Source organism: Sinohyriopsis cumingii, chromosome 8, assembly GCF_028554795.1.
Source record: "Sinohyriopsis cumingii isolate HCF-2022 chromosome 8, ASM2855479v2, whole genome shotgun sequence".
NCBI lineage: Eukaryota > Metazoa > Mollusca > Bivalvia > Unionida > Unionidae > Sinohyriopsis > Sinohyriopsis cumingii.
In genome coordinates this window covers 19,765,510-19,784,717 of record NC_142968.1, presented here as the reverse complement: position 1 = coordinate 19,784,717, position 19,208 = coordinate 19,765,510, and the positions used below count along the sequence as shown (strand labels likewise).

The following is a 19,208-nucleotide window of genomic DNA, read 5'->3' as shown; positions in this document are numbered from 1 at the left end:
AATATAAACGTATGATTTTGACGTGTGATATTTTATTGAACTAAATCAAAAACTGTACAGCACCTCACTTTCTCTTTTAGGATACAAGTTTTATGTAGTACTGTTAGTATATAGCAAAATAGACAGTATAAATAAATTCTACATAAATCTAACAAAGGCATAAACCTACCCAGACCTGTATGTGTGGACAAAAATAATATAAACTCAGATCAATATGTATGAATAAATGTTGCTGCATAGTCCCTGTTTTTGCGATTTCTGTCCCCAACAATCTGCATACAATTTAATGATCGATCCTTAAATGCATATTTGAACTGCTCAACGTACCTGGAAAATAATGAAAAATATCGTGTGTTAAACAAATGTAAATGTCACATTTAAATCTCAGACGAAACTTATTGATATTTCACATGGTCCGAATCGGCCAGAAATCTGGTCCGAATCATCCCGTAATTTGGACCGAATAAGTCTGGGCCGAATCAGCCATGGTCCCAATCAGACTGTTTCGGTCCGTACTTAGGGCCGCGTTTTAAATTAACACCGATCAATACAACCAAATATAACAAACCAGTCAAACGAAGCAGACGTCAATATACGATGAAATTTTATCAGTGAACGATGGGGTTATGCATTCTTTAATATGTAACCTGATGGGTGTAAAGTCCTTCTAATCATATAACCAGTCATTTATATGTTACCGAGAGAATTGAGAGGCTGTTGCAACGAAAATTATTTGCTTGACTTTAGCAAGGTATGCTACAGCAGGTGTCAAAGTGTCAACTTGTGCGTAACCCTGACAATCTATTTTGATGTTTTGATTTACACTGCCAAGAATATGACATACATCGATTATTGTTGAGAAATGGTGACAGAGGTCGTATGATGTAAACAATTTACAGCCAGCGTTTAATGAGCAATGCGAGATAACTGCGATACTTTGTGCTACTGATTGTATATCCTGCAGTATTCCCACACCCTCCCGCTTGTTTGTACCCCCTACCGATTTTATTTGTTCTGCTTTATTAATCATATAGCAAGTGATCATCCTGTGAAGATCTGCATGCGACCATAAAATAATTATTTTGAAAAATTGAACATAATGATAAATTTATCAGATTTGTAAAGAATGGTTTATAGAAGTTATACAGATGTATAATGTTTACTGTAAATGTATAGGATTTACAACACAAGTTATAGTAAAAATCACAGTCACATGTAGGTGTTCAACACCGATTATGTTAGTACAGGGTGCCGTTTTTAAGAATTTGATTCTGCATACCTTTAAACGTCAGTTATTCACTTTATTTGGATTACAACCATATCCCTTTAGAAGGTCACATTTACATGCCCCAAGAAAATACAAACAGCAAACTCAATGTTAAGCATGTGGACATTTTTAGACAAGATGAACCTAAAGGTGTGATCCAATACAGTCTGGATTGTTGCATGCTATGATGTCACAGTGAAAGGTACGCATGTTGATAATCAAATTTGTACTACACTATATTGTGATGATTAGACTCGATGTGATTTCTGTGACCCAGTTTAGTACCTGGCCACCATTGTAAAAGTCCATAGTGATCAATAATTTTCATCTGGAAGTTTCTAGATGACAGTTAAGGTGTGCAGAATATTCAATAATCAGCATTGACATGTTCATTGAATTTACAGTATTGTTTGTTTGACTTATTACAATTTGTTAAACCCATCATCATCATTGGCTACTCAGTCTCGAGAGACCATGTGAATAGTTCCCTTAGGGTGTTGTCTGTCTCTGGGGTGTTGGCATCATCTGCTGTGGCTGTGCAGGCCTATACGTGAGTGACAGTCCCCATTGCGGTTGGTACAGACATACTGGAAAGTCTGAGTTACTGTGCTTGCTGCCGCGTTCTTCTTTCTGTCATGTTTCTCCGCCGCCATCTGGTCTCTCCTCGCATCAGCGACTGATATGCCCTTGTTTACCGTCAGTCTCCAGGTACCTCGGTCCTTGGCCAGCACTTCCCAGCCATCGGGTGAAATGTCGCATGCCTTCATGTCCCTCTTGCATACATCCTTGAAACAGAGTGAGGGGCAGCCAGCTCTTCTCATGCCAGTGGCCAGCTGTCCATATAGGATGTCCTTTGGCAGCCTTCCATCCTCCATGCGTCGGACGTGTCCCAGCCATCAAAGGCAGCGTTTGCTCAGCAGGGAGTACGTGCTGGGGGTACTTGCACGCTGCAGGATCTCACTGTATGGAACACGGTCTTGCCAGCTGATCTTCAGGATGCGTTTTAGGCACCATATATGGAAGGAGTTGAGCCAGCGCTCTTGCCTCATGTAGGTACTCCAGGTCTTACATTATACATATGTATAACTTCTATAAACCATTCTTTACCAATTGACGGTGTCACCCTGGAAGCAGTCAACAACTTTACCTACCTGGGGTCAACCATCAAGGTTACATAATCATAAATGATTAACTAGTTAGCAAATAACATGTTTAAAATAAATATTTATTGTTCAGTAACAACAAGTGTTGAAAATCTATACAAGATCAGAGGTAAGTTTATCTCAGTGCTCAAAGAAATGTTGTTTTTTTAGACACAGGCCCAGGGGTGGTGACTTAAATAAACTAACAAGTCCTGACTGAAATTCTACAAGCCTGGACTGCAATTTCCACAAAGTAAAACTCCATCAACCAAGAGTTCTGAAATTTATTTTTGTTGGGCTTTGCTGACAGTTAATTGTATGGTCTTCAAAAATGAATTACACTTGAACACTATTCTGACAACTGAAATGATCATGCTTTGCATTCTATATATGCAGTAAAATCTGACTTCAAAGAAACTTTGCCACTGCTGTCAAAAATATAATACACATGACTTGAACATTCTCATTCAAGGCAATGACATGTAATAACTTTTGTTCTTGTACACGCATTTAGCATCTCTTTGATTTACATATGATGGGTTATTCCACATCCTGATCTACCTATGCAAATTAGCACATTGGGCTCACCAACTGCAGCCTTCAAACACATCTCACTAGCTATTGTCAGCCAGTTAAGTAATATGTGAAATGGTGGTGTATACCTGACCTCTTTGCCTTTAATTGCTGCTATTTAAACTGCCAAAGGGATAGTTTTACATCAGCTCCAATCATGACAGTTTACCGTTTCTACATGCTACTAGTAATGGGCATATACTGAAAGCTTTTTGGTCTTTTTTGCTTCTATTTTTGAAGACTAGTGAGAATTGTGTTTTCTCAAAACCACACAACCATGTCAGGGGGTTTAGATTACAAAATCATAACTTTAGCATGACATGCCATCCTTCAGTTTGATTAAAATCAGATCTAAATTTCGCGTAGGACAGTGGTGATCTGATTTAAATTGCACAGTGTTATCATATGTGTGTCCACATCTTGAAAATACATTTACACGTTTCATCAGCATAATAATAGTTTCCTCTGGTAAGTTAGAATTTTGTTTCCACAAGCCCAACGGATGCCTCACTTAGAATACAGGATGGGCCCGATCTAAAATTAGAGGGGCCCTGGTCATCAGGCCTTCTGATTTTTTGAGCACTGTTTATATTGACCTAATCCTTAAATGGGCTGACTTTGCTATGGATTGACTTGGCATTGTTCTGCATATGTTATGGGCCTAAATGTCTAGTCACCATTAGTAAGAATGCTTAACTTGTCATAAAGCAGGGATTTGTTCTGATGTTGGTGTCATAGAACAGGCCTTTTCCTATTATTGGTAGAGGAATTAGAGCAAATTGAAACTAAAACATTATTTGAGAATTTAATCTTGTGATCAATACATGTCATAAGTTTGAAGTGACAAAACTTTAAAAAAAATGGTAAAGTCAGCTTTATTCCAGAGTCAATCAAAATAGTGGTGTTCAAATTTGAACACTGTTCTTTCATATATGAGACAAGGGGATCACACAACTTGAACAGACTGATAAATAAGCAATTTTCCACTGTCGATCCACGTTTGCACAAACACCTTGGACTCAAATACACCAGTTATGGCTTCCCTCTGGTACATAGTCATTCTTTCGATATTAAACTTACAAAGCATCCTCTTTAGGTCTATTGCCTCTACATTTTCGGGCAGTGTACAATGCACCATGCTATTGGTTAGTTGGCATTACATACTATTACATACACACGAGTTGCCTCACTTGTGAAATCCAATAGATGTCGCTAGGACAAAGCACCCGTATATCTGTTTGATATGCCAAGGTGTAGATGGGGTTATCATATTGGCTAGTGAAGATGGTTAGTTTGTCTCATTGTGTTATGTCTATAATGTACATGCATGGTGTTTCTTGTTTACAACCACTTGTCCGTAGCAAACATTTTCATTCACTGTGATGGTGTAAATGGGGTAGAATGAAATTATATATGTACATATGTATGTATGTACGTATTTATGTATCTATGGTTTGTCTTGGTTTGTTCTGTCGTTATTCTGTGTGCATGATTGCTTAGCTTTTTAAAAAAATTTTTCCATAGCATCCATTTTAAGTTGGTACCCAGGGTGTCATTGCATGTTTGGCTGTGCATGTAGATGGAAGAAACTGAGTTGTCTAGATGATAGTTTTACTGGTGTCAAGCCAATCATACCATTATTAATACCAAGTCCCGTATATGACTTATGAAAGTTTCATCATTGTTAATTTTATGACCATTTTCTAAATCACAGATTGAAATTCCAGCCATGGATGTGATATGGAGTGATCTCAATCTTTGGATTGCTGCTGCTAATATTGCTTTCAATCCACTGTTTTGGAACATGGTTAGTATACATATATGTTCAGTTGATGAAACAAATTTAAAGTTATGAAGTTTGCATCTATCATAGTGGCTCATAAGGATGAAATGTATCAGTGATATGGTATCTTCACCAGTCCCATCCCATGCTCATTGGATGCTGCTTTCCCATGCTGGAGTATGCAAGGTTAGGCACACATAGGTTGGTAAGGATGGGACTCCAAATCCCAGTATTCAGATACAAAGTCTGCATTACCTTCTACGTGGCCACACTGCATCATTATAACAAAAAGTTCTATATGGAATGCATTTCTTCTCATCCCAGTTATATGGAAATAATAGCTGTGTTCTTTGAACATTTGGACTATAATAAGTCAGGTGTAGAATATTTACTTTGGGGACTGATTGCTTCTGTTTATACTACTTAAATTAAGTAGTTTTTTTATGCTTTTTAAAAATTAGGGTCAGTACATTATTCCACCGATATACACACAAAATATATAGTACCCTAATAATATAAAATACATTAATCCATTAAAATAAGATACAGCTTGGGTTCGAGTCTCGGATTCAGCCAATGTTGGTACATGAGAAAGCTTGCCAGTAGCTTCTTGTCGGTCAGTGGTTCATTCCAGGGTTTTCCCGGGTTCTTCCTCCACCATTTATACTGGCTGCCCACCATGTATAGCCTATCTTGTGCTGAAAATTGGCGTTAAATCCTACAACAACAACAAAAATACAATACAATACTCCAGTAATATGCACTACATTTACCCCAAAAGCATATAAAACATTAAAATAGTAACATACAATATTATTAGCACAATAATACAGCAAAACCTGTTAGGAGAGACCACCCCTTCTGCCAACCAAAAGCGGTCTCTCTTAAGAGGTGTGTGAAAATGGACTGGTTTCCAGGATCAATAGCATTGTTAAAGAATAAAAAATACCCATACTCACTGTACATGTATGATATCCTTCATTCACAAATTTTGTTAAATATTGCATGCATTCCTATCAAAATGACTTTTTATAATAAATATATACATTTTCAAACAACATGAATCAAATTTATATTTGAACATGACATGAATATGTTCTTTTTTCCAGTGTTAGAATTTTTCATTTTTTCATTGAAGGTTCTGCCATTGTTATTAGTGTTGACGTAATAACATCTAGATGTATTCCGGTTTTGATCAGGTTTTGGGGAAATGTTTAATAAATATATATTATGTACCAATAAATGAAACCAAAAGATATAATTAACTCGTCAAGAAACAATACATTTATTCTGAGACGAAGTTTAAATCATCAGCATTATAGCTCAATAAATAAAGGTTGCAACCATCTGCACCTGAGTAAATAAATGGTGGCTTGGTGAAACACTAACAAAAGAAATAAATATTTTAAAAAAAGAATCCAGAAATGATTCTCACTTACTAGTAATATAGACAAAGAGCTCATTCAGCCCACCCACCCCTGGCAATACGGATTAACTGGAAAGACAAATAATGTACTCAACCCTACACTGAAGCCCTTTCAAAAGATATCTCACTGGGACATTTGACTACCGGCATTGTGTGGGTTTTCACAAAGATAAAGAAAAAATACAAACCTCTAAATGGACTGTGTATGTCCATCATTACTCCCTTTGATGAAAAAATGGTTAATCTTAATGGCTATTCACATGACTTCAGCACTACAATGGCAGTTAGTGACATGTACTTTAGTTTGGTTTACATGTACTGCAATTTACAAATGACACCATACGCTGGACTTGTAAATTTCACAAAACTTGTAACTAGCCAATTTTTATACAAAAATACCTTATTAGAACAATCTTTGCTATTTATGCGGTCATTGTTACAAAGGATTAAATGATGGTTAGTGGTGTTTTTCTTGCTATATGGTTGTTCAACTGTAGTGTTATTTAATGTGCACTTTGTTTGCGTACCACATGTATCCGGAGACCTCATGTTTACAAGGGATTAAGTCAAAGTCAGTGGTGTCAATCTGTTTTTTGTGAGCATAACAGTGTCAAAATGCATAATTTGCAAAGACATCACGGTTGCTGGTTGCATTCAGTAGGAGGTCGCTCGTAACAGAGCATTTATATAATAAAATCGATTCGTGCATTATGATTGTGGTTGGAAATGACAGGTGGTTGCTCATAGCAGAGGTTGCTCATAAGAGATTTTACTGTATACTATGCAATACCCAAGTAATATACCATACTCTTGTAATAGTCAAATATATTACTTAAATAATATACAATAAACTACCTTGGTAATATATGATGCATTACCCCAATAGTAGACAATACACTACTTCAGTAATATACAATACATTACCTGAGTAATATGAGAAAAGAATTATGATTAATACATACATGTGTAAGATCCAGATATTGGACAAATTAACATAATCCGCATGAACCTAATAATGCAACAAATGAAAATACAAATAAATGACCTTACACAGTACAAGAACATGGGTAAATGATTCACTAACTTCACATGACGAAAAAAATGATGAGTTTTATTCAAATAGTGAAAATGAATTCACTCAAATAGTGAAAAATGAGGTATTTTACTCAAATAGTAAAATGATGAAAACAAAGGGACAGATATAAACAAATCATTACAATCCCAAAACACTGGGTATTACAAACCCCAAAATTAGCCCACAGCTAAAAGATTACATGTATCGAGTTGCACACTCCAAGGATGGTCCTGGCTTTTAAAAAGTTGTCGCCCAAACAAAATCGCAAACCTCAATATTTTGTCGTCAATTTTCAAAAAATGTCACCAGAACAAGTAGTGAATATTTTTCCAAGTCTATTAATGTAATAGGCAATGAAAAGTGAAAAAGATGGGATATTCATTACTTTATTGACAACAAGCAATACAGCCATAATATTTCAAAATAAATCATTACATGACTGTTTTGCACTAGTTCCATGGTTTTTACATCCTGCATCACCGTTAGTACATAGATATGACTGTTGTCACCTGAAATGAATGCATTATCATATTTAAAATACCTACTTCCCTGACATCTACAGTCTCTCTCTCTCTCTCTTTCATTTTTTTAAAAGAAGCATCAGGTATTAAGCAAATCTATATTATGTGTATTATTTTCCAAACAATAGTTTTGTAAGGAACTTTAGTCAATGACATTTTAATACTAAAACCCTATGATCGTACTTTGCAATGTAAGATAAGTGATGTATAATGCAACCGTCAACTTCATGCATTCAGGAATTAAATGTCCCCCCCCCCCCTTTTTATGGCTAGCTTCACAAAGTACATCTCCATCAACCAGGAGTTCAGAAATTTATTTTTGCCACGCTTTACATGCTTTGCTTGTAGTGAACTGCCTTTTTTTTTTTTTTTGGGCACCAGACAGATGCCCCCCCACCACTTATCCCCAAAAAAAAAAGGTGTTTTACGTGTAAGTGTTACCCCCACAGATATGTTGTTTGTTTTATTTTAAGATAGAATTTAGATCGAAAACTTATTTAAATTAAATTTTAGATGGGGTATTTTTTTAATTTTTTTTTAAACCCTAGTGTTATCTATAGTGTTGTTCTTCCAAGTGGGGGCCCCGAGTGGCCGAGTGGTCTAAAGCGCTCTTCGTTACGGATCACTGCCATCTCACCTCTGTCTGCGGCGGTTCGAGTCTAAGATTCAGCCAATGTGGGCATGTGAGAAAGCTTGCCAGTAGCTTCTCGTGGGTCGGTGGTTCTTTCCGGGATTTTCCGGGTTCTTCCTCCACCATTAATACTGGCCGCCATGTATAGCCTATCGTGCTGAAAAATGGCGTTAAACCCCACAATACAATACAATACACTCTTCCAAGTGGGTTTCTATCACCTAACTCGAAATCCCTTCCCTAGATTCCAAGTAGATCTTGGCTAAAGGTCGCCTATATCCTGTGTGTGCTATATGAGTATATGCTATATTGTATGTGTGTTATGTATATAGTTTTTGTGTAGGGATAGCCAGTTATTGTCAAATCATCCCTAGTTGTCTTGCGATCCAGAGGATAATTGGATCAGAACTTTACTTTTATATTAATTCATTTGAATTTTGAATTTCAGCGAAGTAAGGGTGTAATACTGGTTTGATTGAAGAAAGAGAAAAAATTCCTATTGTTTCATGTGAGTGTTAATCTGTGTCATTTTTTTGCGTAATTGATTTATCGATTGAGTTAGGCTGTGCTCGAATTGGGGTCCACACATTCTTTATTCATTTGTATTTCTCTCAACTTGAGTTAAGCTGCCTCTAAGAAATTGAAGAGAAAATTACATGAGAGTCTTTGTTTTTATGTTATGCATGTAAGTTTTCCTACCTGGGGTAGTTTTCCAAAACTCTTTCATAGGCCTGTTCACTTCGCGTGGCGCCATGTGACATGGCCCCATGACGTCCTTATCTCGTACTTTCCACATTAAGGATCCCTGTCCCTCCCTGTTTATATTTTTTAGAGTATTTAAAACTTTCCCTAATCAAAAAAGATAGTTCTAAGGTACACACAGTGCCTATGTTTAAATTAATTTTTTTTATATTTATCTTTAGAATTGTTACATTTATTTTAATCTTAAAACACATCTAGAGATTCCTGTTGCCTCACGACCCAGAGAGCATCAGAGTCAGAGAGCAAGATTGGGATCTCCAGTCCATTTCAAGGTGACATCCATAAGGGGGTGCCCTCCAAAGCGCCCCCTCCCGTCCCCTTCTCCTCACCCCCAGTCCACAGGCCCCAAAAATCTTTAAATGAACCTTAATTTAGTTATTATAATTTATTATTTTTTAATTGTTATGACTTGGCCACATGCCATCATTGTTGTAGTTATATAATCCGTAATCTTCCTTATTAAATTTTTATCGAAGTTGCCATCTAAATATAGGATTTGATTTCTTCTGTATTTCTCCTTCTTATAGATTTCCTTTATCAATTGAATTCTTTCAGTTTTCCTTTCTTTGCACTGTGCTATAGCATGATATTTCATAAAATTTGCTTTTTTGCACATGGGGCATTTAACAGTTGTTCTAATCATTCTTCTTCGTAGTGTGACTTCTCCAGTTAACCATGCGTTATGTAAGTACTTGAACATTATGCTTTGAATCTTGGGTGAGCCGATGTTGCCTAGTGCCTCCAAACTCTATCCCAATTAACGGAGATATTTTCTTCTTCTACTTTATTTTTTATTCTTAGGGTTAAATTTTCCCTTATCCAATTATAAGTTTTCTTTGTTTCAATTCCCCATAGTTCATCAATATCCCTACATTTTCATAAAAGTTCTTTTATATTCCTAAATTTCCTTGGTACTTCCAGTTTTTTGACTAACTTATTATTTTTGTATATATCGACTTCTATTCCTAATGGTAAAACCAAACCAATAAATATATAACGCTTCCCAAGGAGATTTTGGTTGGTTATTTAGCTTTTTAAATCTATTTAAAATATTGGAACATTTAATTAAAATTGAACTTGGTAGGGCCAGTCCTCCCCTTTTCATGGCCCTATATAGTGTAGATTTTTTAACATAATGTGTTTTAAAATTCCAAATATATTTTATAATGTCATTATCAGTTTTGTCAAATTCATTGTTCCCTACATCTACAGAATTTAAAAGATAATTCAAATTAGAATATAAATACATTTTTGCAACTTGTGTTCACTCCATTATGCATAATGGCGTAAGTGCCCAGATTTTGATATTTTCATTTATTTTCAGTTTTACATTTTTGCAGTTTTCCTTTTCTTCATTTTTTCCAAACAAAATTCCTAGGGTTTTAACCCTGTCTTTAATTAAGTTTGGTGGTAAACCCAGGTGGTTTCCCCTCCAGTTCCCTATTTTTAGTATCTCAGTTTTGTCATGATTGATTTTTGACCCCGACACTTTTCCGAAAGATTTGTATTCCTTTTCCAAGTGATTAAAGGAATTGGAGTCTTTAATAAAGTTTGTACAATCATCAGCTTGTTGGAGCATTTTAAAATCCTCTTTTAAATTTGGAATTTTGATACCTTCTATTCTTTTGTTGGTTCTGATTTTAATACTTAGAATTTCTATTGCTATTACATATAATAGCATTGACAGTGGGCAACCTTGCCTCACTGATCTTTCTATGTCAAAGTTTTCCGTTACAGCTCCATTGACCTGTACACTTGCAGTTATTTTGTTTTACAGGATTTTGGTCCAGTTTAGGAAGTTTGTTCCAAAACCAAATTTTTCTAATACTTTTTGTATATAGTTATGTTCCAATCTGGCGAAAGCTTTCTCTTGGTCAAAAAGTACCATAGCACTTTTCGTACCAGTTTCTTTTACAAAGTCAGTTATAGTTCTTATATTTAAAATATTACTTTGAATGTTTCTACCTTTCCCCCCACAAGTTTGATTCATATTTATTATTTCATTCATTCCTTTTTTAACTCTATTTGCTAAAATTCTACTTAATATTATATAGTCTGTATTTAGGAGGGAGATGGGCCTCCAATTTTTAAGTTCTTCCCTGTCACCCTTCCCTTTGTATATAATTGTTATTAACCCTTCCCTCAGGGATTTAGACATTGTATCATTTTTTAAAAGTATATTATTATATAAACATTCAAGAATCGGCGCTAACTCACTTTGGAATTTTTTGTAGAATTCTGCAGTGAGTCCATCTCTCCCTGGAGATTTACCTTTTGCTAGTTCTTTAATGGTGGATATTATTTCTTCATTTGTGATGAAATCGTCACACAGGTTTCTGTGTTCTGACGATATCATTTCACATGGTACCCCTTCTATATAATCTAATATTACCTGTGTATCTATGTTTTGAGACGTGTATAAGTTAGTGTAGTATTCTCTTATTTTCCCCATTATTTCTTTTTTATCCTTAATTTCTATTCCATTATCTTTTAATTTATCTATTGTTTTCTCTCCTCCTCTCCTCATTTCCTCCCTTTTATACAGACCTTCTGCCTTTTTATAAATTTTATTAAACTTTCATGCTCTTATCTCTAAACTTTTTCTTTCTTCCTCTGCTATTTGATTCAGCCTATCCGTTATGTTTTCCTTTTCTCATCAGTTAATGTTTTAATTTTAAGTCTTAGTTTTAATTCTTCTTTTTCCATTTGTTGTATTTTTCTACACTTCTTTGAGTGATAAATTGCTATTCTTTTAATTTTATCTTTTAGTACATCCCAGTCTGATAATATATTACTTATAATGTCCCCTTTTTCATTCTTTATTTTGATTAATTCATTTTTAACTTCTCCCACAAAACCCTCTTCTTCTAGTATTCTATTATTTAGTTTCCAGATCCCTTTCCCCCATTTTTTCCTATTATTTAAGTTCATTTCTAAATTTACTAATTTGTGATCTGAAATTTTGAAATCAATAATTTCTGCCTTTTTGTGTATTTTTTCTTCATATTTAGTAACATAAAATTTATCCAATCTTCTAGCCCCCTTGTTTTTGTATTCATGTGTGTATTCTGTATTTAATAAATTTAATCTTCTATATATATCCACTAGATTGTGGTCTTTCAAAAGTTTTTCCATTATTTCCCTTGAACTGTAGTCATTTGTTGATAGTCCCCCTGTTCTGTCTACACTCTCCCCCACCCAGTTAAAATCACCTCCTATAACTAATTGTTCCATTGTGTTGTTGTTGATATGTTTACTTAAATTTTGGATGAATTCATGTCTCTTGTATCTGGTGGCTGGACAATATACATTGATTATATGTAATTTATTTAAAAGTATATGTATTGCCCTTCCCTTCAAATTTTCCCCTTCTTCTATTCTTTCCCAACTGAAACCAGTTTTGTTCTTAATAATTGTGGCTCCCCCTGCTCGTATATCATCTTGCTTAAAATTATTTAAAATCACAATTACATCCATTTGTTCTTCTATCATGGCTATAAATTCTTTTGTAAAATTATTATGAGTCTCCTGTAAAAGGATTACATCATACTCAGTTAAGCTTATTAATTTATTGACTTTATCTTTATCTAATCCATTAGTATTGATTGAAGCAATTCGGAAGTTTGTTCCTTCCATTTTTGTTTCCTCCAGGTAGCCACTTTCTTCTAATTATTACACTATGTATATGATTTATTTGTTTATTTTGTTATTAGTAGTTGTTTAAAGATAAAATGTTTAGTTAGTTGGGGGCACTGGCCCCCCATCGGCTTCCGATATATTAGTCGCTTTGTTTTCTGTAAGGTCAGTTTCATTTTCCTGTTCGGTTTCCATATCTGTTTCTTTGTCCGATGCCATCATACTTAATTTGCATTTGATTAGTTCCAGTTTGAGTTCTTCATCTTTGTCATCATCATCATCATCATTATCATTTTCGTTACTTCCGCTTTCGTCTTTGCCCTCATTTTCATTTTCAGGGTCACTTTTTCTGTCCTTTGTTTGTTCATTCCCGTTTTCTGTCATGTCCTTTAATTTTTGTTCTCTCATTTTTCGGGGGATATTTTCATTCACTTCTTTTATTGTTGATGTTTCTTCTGTTGATATATCGTCACTTGGTAATGACATTGACAGAGATTTCCCTAATTTTCTCTTTTTCCTTGTGGTGGGTATAGGTGTTGATGTAAGGGGCAGCAGTCCGCTCAGCTCTGTCACCTCTTTCTCAGTTTCCAATTCCCTGTCATCTTCTCTTAGCACATCAAACCTGTTGTAAGTGCTGGTTTGCCCCTTTTTTCTGCCCGTCTCTTTTACTGTTTTATATGGGGTGAAGAATTGCGTCCATTTTGAGGTCTTTTGTATCTCATCCCCTGTCTCCCTTATTTCTGATTGCTCAAAATCTGGTAGGGTGACTGGTATCCCTTCTCCACTCTCTTTACTTACTTGCTGTATAGTTCTTACAATTTCGTCTTGACTATCAGTCTCCAAAGGTTGATTTGTTGTACTTGGTACACTAGAGGCCAGTTTTCCAGCGTAATTTTGGGGTCTTATTGCTGCTCGGCTGACTTGTACATTCCTTTGGTCCATGACCAATTTGCTTACATTTATTACAAGGTCTCTCTCTATCTGAACCTCTGTACCAAGTTCTAAGCAAGAAGCCCATCACATAGAAGTAAGTTGGAATTCTTCTGGCTTCTTGCTTTGGTACTTGTATTATTCTCACTCCAGTTTTAACAGTTTGGAAGCCATACACTGTTGCCATTTTACTGCTTTTAACAGGCACTCTTAGTTTTTCTTGTAGCTTTTCAATAATTTCCCTTGTATCAACTTCCAGAGGGAGGCCAGATACGAATACATCGATTGTTTTTGCCTCGACCTCGCTGACTATGGGCTCTGCATCAGTAATTCTTACTTTCAACCCTTTGATCTCTATTTCCCTTTCTTTAATTAGAGGAGTGTTGTTCTTAGGGTACAATATGTATTTACTTTTACCCCCATTTTGTAGGCCCTCTATATCCTGAATTTGCAGACCTTGTACTTTCAATGCCGTCAAAATTTCTGCCTGCTTGGGGCAGTTTTCAATCTGCCCGAAATCTAAAGTCTGACAACCTTCTAGGTGAAAGGCTATTAGTTTTTTACATCCTACATCACCTTCAATCATTGTATTGAAGTATGCCCTAAGCTTGGTGGCTGCTGGGCGTATTGCCACATGGTCACGCTCTGTAGCATCTACTTCATTTACTGCCATTACACTGAGTGGTGAATTGTTGTCGCTCAGAAATATCAGTGAGTGGATCTCACTCTTCTGTAAATGTATATGATTTATTTAATATATGAATAATATTTGAATAAATGAACTACACAAGCATTTAACTATCTCCTAATCTTAGACTAGGTAAGAATGCAAATAGCAAATTGACAAAAATGAAAATCAAAATTCAAAAGGAGAAAACATCCCCTTGTAAACACAAAAAGAAAAATTGAAATAAATTTAAAAATTGTGAAAAGAAAAAAAGGAAAAGAAACATAAATGTGTTAAGAGCTGAAAAGAATGCTTACTTATCCGGTAAATTTCCTACATGTTTGCTCAGTACGTGCTATTTGGTTAAGAGCACATCCAAAGCACATCTGCTCTCCTCAACAACTCAACCGGGAAAAAAGCGAATTGCTTCTTAAATCCCAAGAATGATCACTGAATGCTGTAGATGTTTTCTCAACAGACAAACTTGGATCTCCATTCCCACCGATGAAACTTACATGAGTCAACACCTGGCATTAATAACCATATATATAAGCATTAATTACCATCATTAAATTAAAAGAAGGAATGAAGAAACATATCACAGAGCATATGTGGCCCCCCCAAAAAAAACTTTTGGAATAAATATCTTATTTAGTAAGCAGTGTTATATGCATATATGAGTTAACAATAAGGAAGTAAGGTGGGATATAAAATGTGGGAAATAAATATCACATGTATGGTAGCTTGAGACCATTTTTGAATTGTTAACATAAATTCACACCCATTTTAGGCACTCATAGTTTTAACAAAAAGGGACATTATTTATTTGTCAATTAACTGCTAGTGCTTTCACTCACTGTAGAACAGGCAATTTCTTATAAGTATGTTGAAGAAGCTTGAGGCTAACCTTTAGCTATTATTCAGTTTGGGCACAGCCGACCAGAATATGAAATAGGGGCACATTGAGAGCAGGGGAATAATGCACTCCACAGGGAGAAACGGCGTTTCCTGTGAGATTTTCACATGTATTTTGGACCCAAAAAATCGGTGAATATTTGGTGAAAATGATGCCTAAATATGCCGCAAAAAAACTTTCCAATGGTAGGTCCCAGTCTGTGTTTTTGGATTCAGTCTCCCAGCTTGGTTTTAGAAAAGATTTATTTTTAGCATGACATGATAGAATAAATGTACGGTATTAACTAAATTTATTCAGCGACTATTTGAATTCTTTGGAAATCTTTCTGTACATTTGAAACTTCAACACAGAAGGGGCATTTTTCATTGGAACATATTTGGATTTCTTGGAACTATTGGAATTGAAAGGACTTTTAGGAAATAGGAATTCGTTCACCATGCTGTAAGTTAATTTAATTCTTTCACTCCTGTATTGTTACGTAGTTTAAGTCCCTGGAGTTGTAACATGGGATTGATGGCAAAAGATGAGCAAAATTAACATATATTACTTCCCCCATCTTGATTCATGTTTGGTGACACACTCCTTCAAAATATCACAGCCACTTATAAATGAATAGACAACTTGTGCCTTGATACATTTATCACAGAACATCTGCTTTAACTTTGTATCATATCTCGGCCATGGATGCCCAAGTTTCCAGCTGTCGAGAAATTTTCGGGAACTTTTGACCCGTTCATCATGATGTGGTGTTGCACTTGAAGTATTACTACCATCACCACATGTAGATGATGTTTGACTGTCAGGTATAACATCAGGTTCAGTGACTATTGTCTGATGAATTTGAACTAAATCCAAATTTTTTTTAACTTAGTGTTAGGATGAGATGATAAACTTTCATTGACCCATGATAAACTTGCACTGTTGACAGTATATAATTCTGATTGTGTTTTTTTCCATTTGCTTTGTATTTATACACACCACTTGTTACTTAAAAAAAAATCAGTTTTCTCTGAAGTTTCAGGAAAACTATTTTATTGGTACATTTAAAAAACAACAGAAGTATTAGCCATTGTTCAGTTAATTGTAGCTGTTTCTGTTCACGTCTTAAGATATCAGTCAATTGTAGGTATAGTCCGGTAGCATGACTGAGTGTATCACAGCATACAGTACTCAGGCCAGATGTCAACATAAGCAGATTATGATGTAACAATGCACTGTAATTTGGGTTTGTAAATGTAAAACATATTTGTTTATGTAACAGATAGGTTCCAGTGTATTGTGTATCCAAGTTTGTGGCTTCCTTTCGTGGTCCCTTTGAATGTCTCCACTCCAAATCCATGATTGTATGTACAAATCAAACAGCCAAAAAGGTTGTCGTAAAAAAAAAAATCACCAGATGGTATATTTTGTTGCCAATAAGGAGGAAAAAAATCGCAATTTGTGATATTGACGAAGACCAGGACAATCCCTGACGCTCTGTCACTGACACACTTGGCTACCAGTCACACTCATCAATCAAGCAGTCAGTATTCCAGATAGTCACAGATCACCATTCAATTCATTGGTCAATCAGGCAATCAGCACCTACTAATCGGTCAGCAAAGCCCGATCACCTGCTAATCGACCAGCAACACTGTTCACTCAGCTCTACGGCTGCTATGGTTCAGCTTTACAGCTGCTGTGGTCAACTTCTGTGGTTAGCTCTACAGCTGGTACCACATCAACATCGATCGGCTGAAAATACATCTAACACTGTGTACACAGGCATGACATAGGCATATACAATAAAATGTAATGACGCTATATACAGTAAGCTATACAGATTACATAATCAGTACAATAATTGCAAAACAATAAACAGGTTCAGAAGTGAACCTATCTGTGCCTGATAAGAATCCTATGGTACTAAATGTTTCTTAAAAATGTGGCTTTATATTGCTAATGTAAATCTCTTGCTAAGTCACAAACAAAAACAGAAAATATTTGCATTATACTACATAAGCTGAAGCTACGTAGAAAATATACAAAAATAAACATGGTACAGTGTACTACAATAGTTATAACTTATACACAAGAAATTAATAAATAACTCACATACCACTACAGCTGAAGATGAGCAAGTCTTTAAGTAGACCACTTACTGACAAGACATTCCATAATGTGAAGCTTTTAGTATTATGGTGAGGCATTTATGCACAGACAATGCAGCCGTACATCATCTGTGCACGGGAAGTATTCGGTCTTTCCAATCGAAAGCACTTTGCACATGTGGCATAGGATGAACCGAACTCACTGTTTTGAAATATTGTATAACATACGTAAATCACCATCGGGTATTGTTGTACACAAAAAACAAAACCCGAGTACATGTATTTAATAAATAAAGGGATATTTACAATTCTGTGACACCTAGTAATATACAATACATTACTCCAGTAATATACATAACCACAAGAATATACAGTTATATGCAGTAATTACCCTTAGTAATATACATTGCATTGCCACAGTAATATACAATATATCACTTGAGTAAATTTTATGCATTGCTTCAGTAACATACAATACTGTATCTTACAATACATTACCCGCCTCCAGTAATATAGAATACGTTAATCCAGTAATATACATTACCCCACTAATATACTATGCAGTACCCTAGTAATATACAATGCATTACCAAGTATACTATATATAATTAAAAAAACATAGTAATAAGGGCCCTATGTAGCATAGTGGTCTAAAGCACTTGCCTTTACCAAACAATGGCGTCTCACCTCTGACCTTGTGTTTTCAAGTCGGGGGTTTGGCCAGTGTGAGTATGTGAGAAAGCTGCCAGTAGCTAATCCCATGGGTTGGTGGTTCTTACTGTGGCATTCCTTGGCTTCTTTCTCTACAAGTTATACTGGCTACCATATATAGCCTGTTGTGCAATGAGAATGGTGTTAAACCCAGAACAACAACAACAACCATAATAGTAATATAAAATGCATTACACCAGTAATACACAAAAAAGTACCCTTGTAATATACAACACCAATAATATATAATACAGTACTCTAGTAATATAAAATACATCAAGTCAGTTATGTACTATACAGTACCCTAGTAATGTGGAATGTATTAACCCAGTAATATGCAATACTTTGAGCATGACATAGCAAGAAACAAATTTTTGATTAAAATTAAAAATGATTTATGATACGAAATTAAATTTGCTTAAAATTTTCTTTTGCTTAAAATTTTCTTTTTTGAAGACCTAATTTTATTTTGCATGCTTGAATTGTAAATACTTTGATCTTAATTGTTTGGGCTACATTCAACCATATTTTAATAATTAAATTGCAATGCAGGAGTTCTATAAATTTCTTTTTTTAAAACAGGTGGCAAGATGGGAATACAGAACAAAGAAGCTGAGCCAGATTTTTGGGTCACCCAAAGTTGCTTGCAGTGTGCTAGCTGTAACTATTATAGTCCTTGGAGTCATCAGGGATTATAGGTGAATATATTCAGATTTATTGTTGTACAGTCTATAAATTTCCATGTAAAATTGGGGGAAATTCTATTGTTTAAACCCATTGTTTGGTAAAAAAGATTTTGTATGTGTCTTGTTATGAGTATGATATAATTTCCTTGGCTCCAATAGTTTGCAGTTTAAATTAATGTCATCTGTATCCCACCAATTCAATGGGCTTTATTGATTATTATCATTCAGTGTTTGCTGGACATGACTAACAAGTGAGCTCAAATGACCAATTGCTGACTTGACATGTTGGATATCGGACATATTGTGCCAATATTTATTCCATAAGGTTGGTTTGTAATTACGTTTTTTCTAGTTGTTTAAACACTCTGTAACCAAAAAGCAAAAGACAGAAA

At 35.2% G+C, this 19,208-nt stretch overlaps 1 protein-coding gene across 1 annotated transcript in view; it reads left to right on the top strand.

Annotated features, from left to right (window-relative positions):
* The first annotated feature begins 567 nt into the window (after window positions 1-567).
* Window positions 568-19,208, top strand: part of LOC149793089 (phosphatidylethanolamine N-methyltransferase-like) — a 31,712-nt gene continuing 13,071 nt past the window's right edge. The window contains exons 1-3 of the mRNA XM_089966988.1: window positions 568-751; window positions 4,697-4,789; window positions 18,713-18,828. Of these exons, the coding sequence (XP_089823114.1) occupies window positions 692-751; window positions 4,697-4,789; window positions 18,713-18,828 (269 nt within the window). The 5' untranslated portion in view covers window positions 568-691. The remainder of the gene's footprint in view (window positions 752-4,696; window positions 4,790-18,712; window positions 18,829-19,208) is intronic.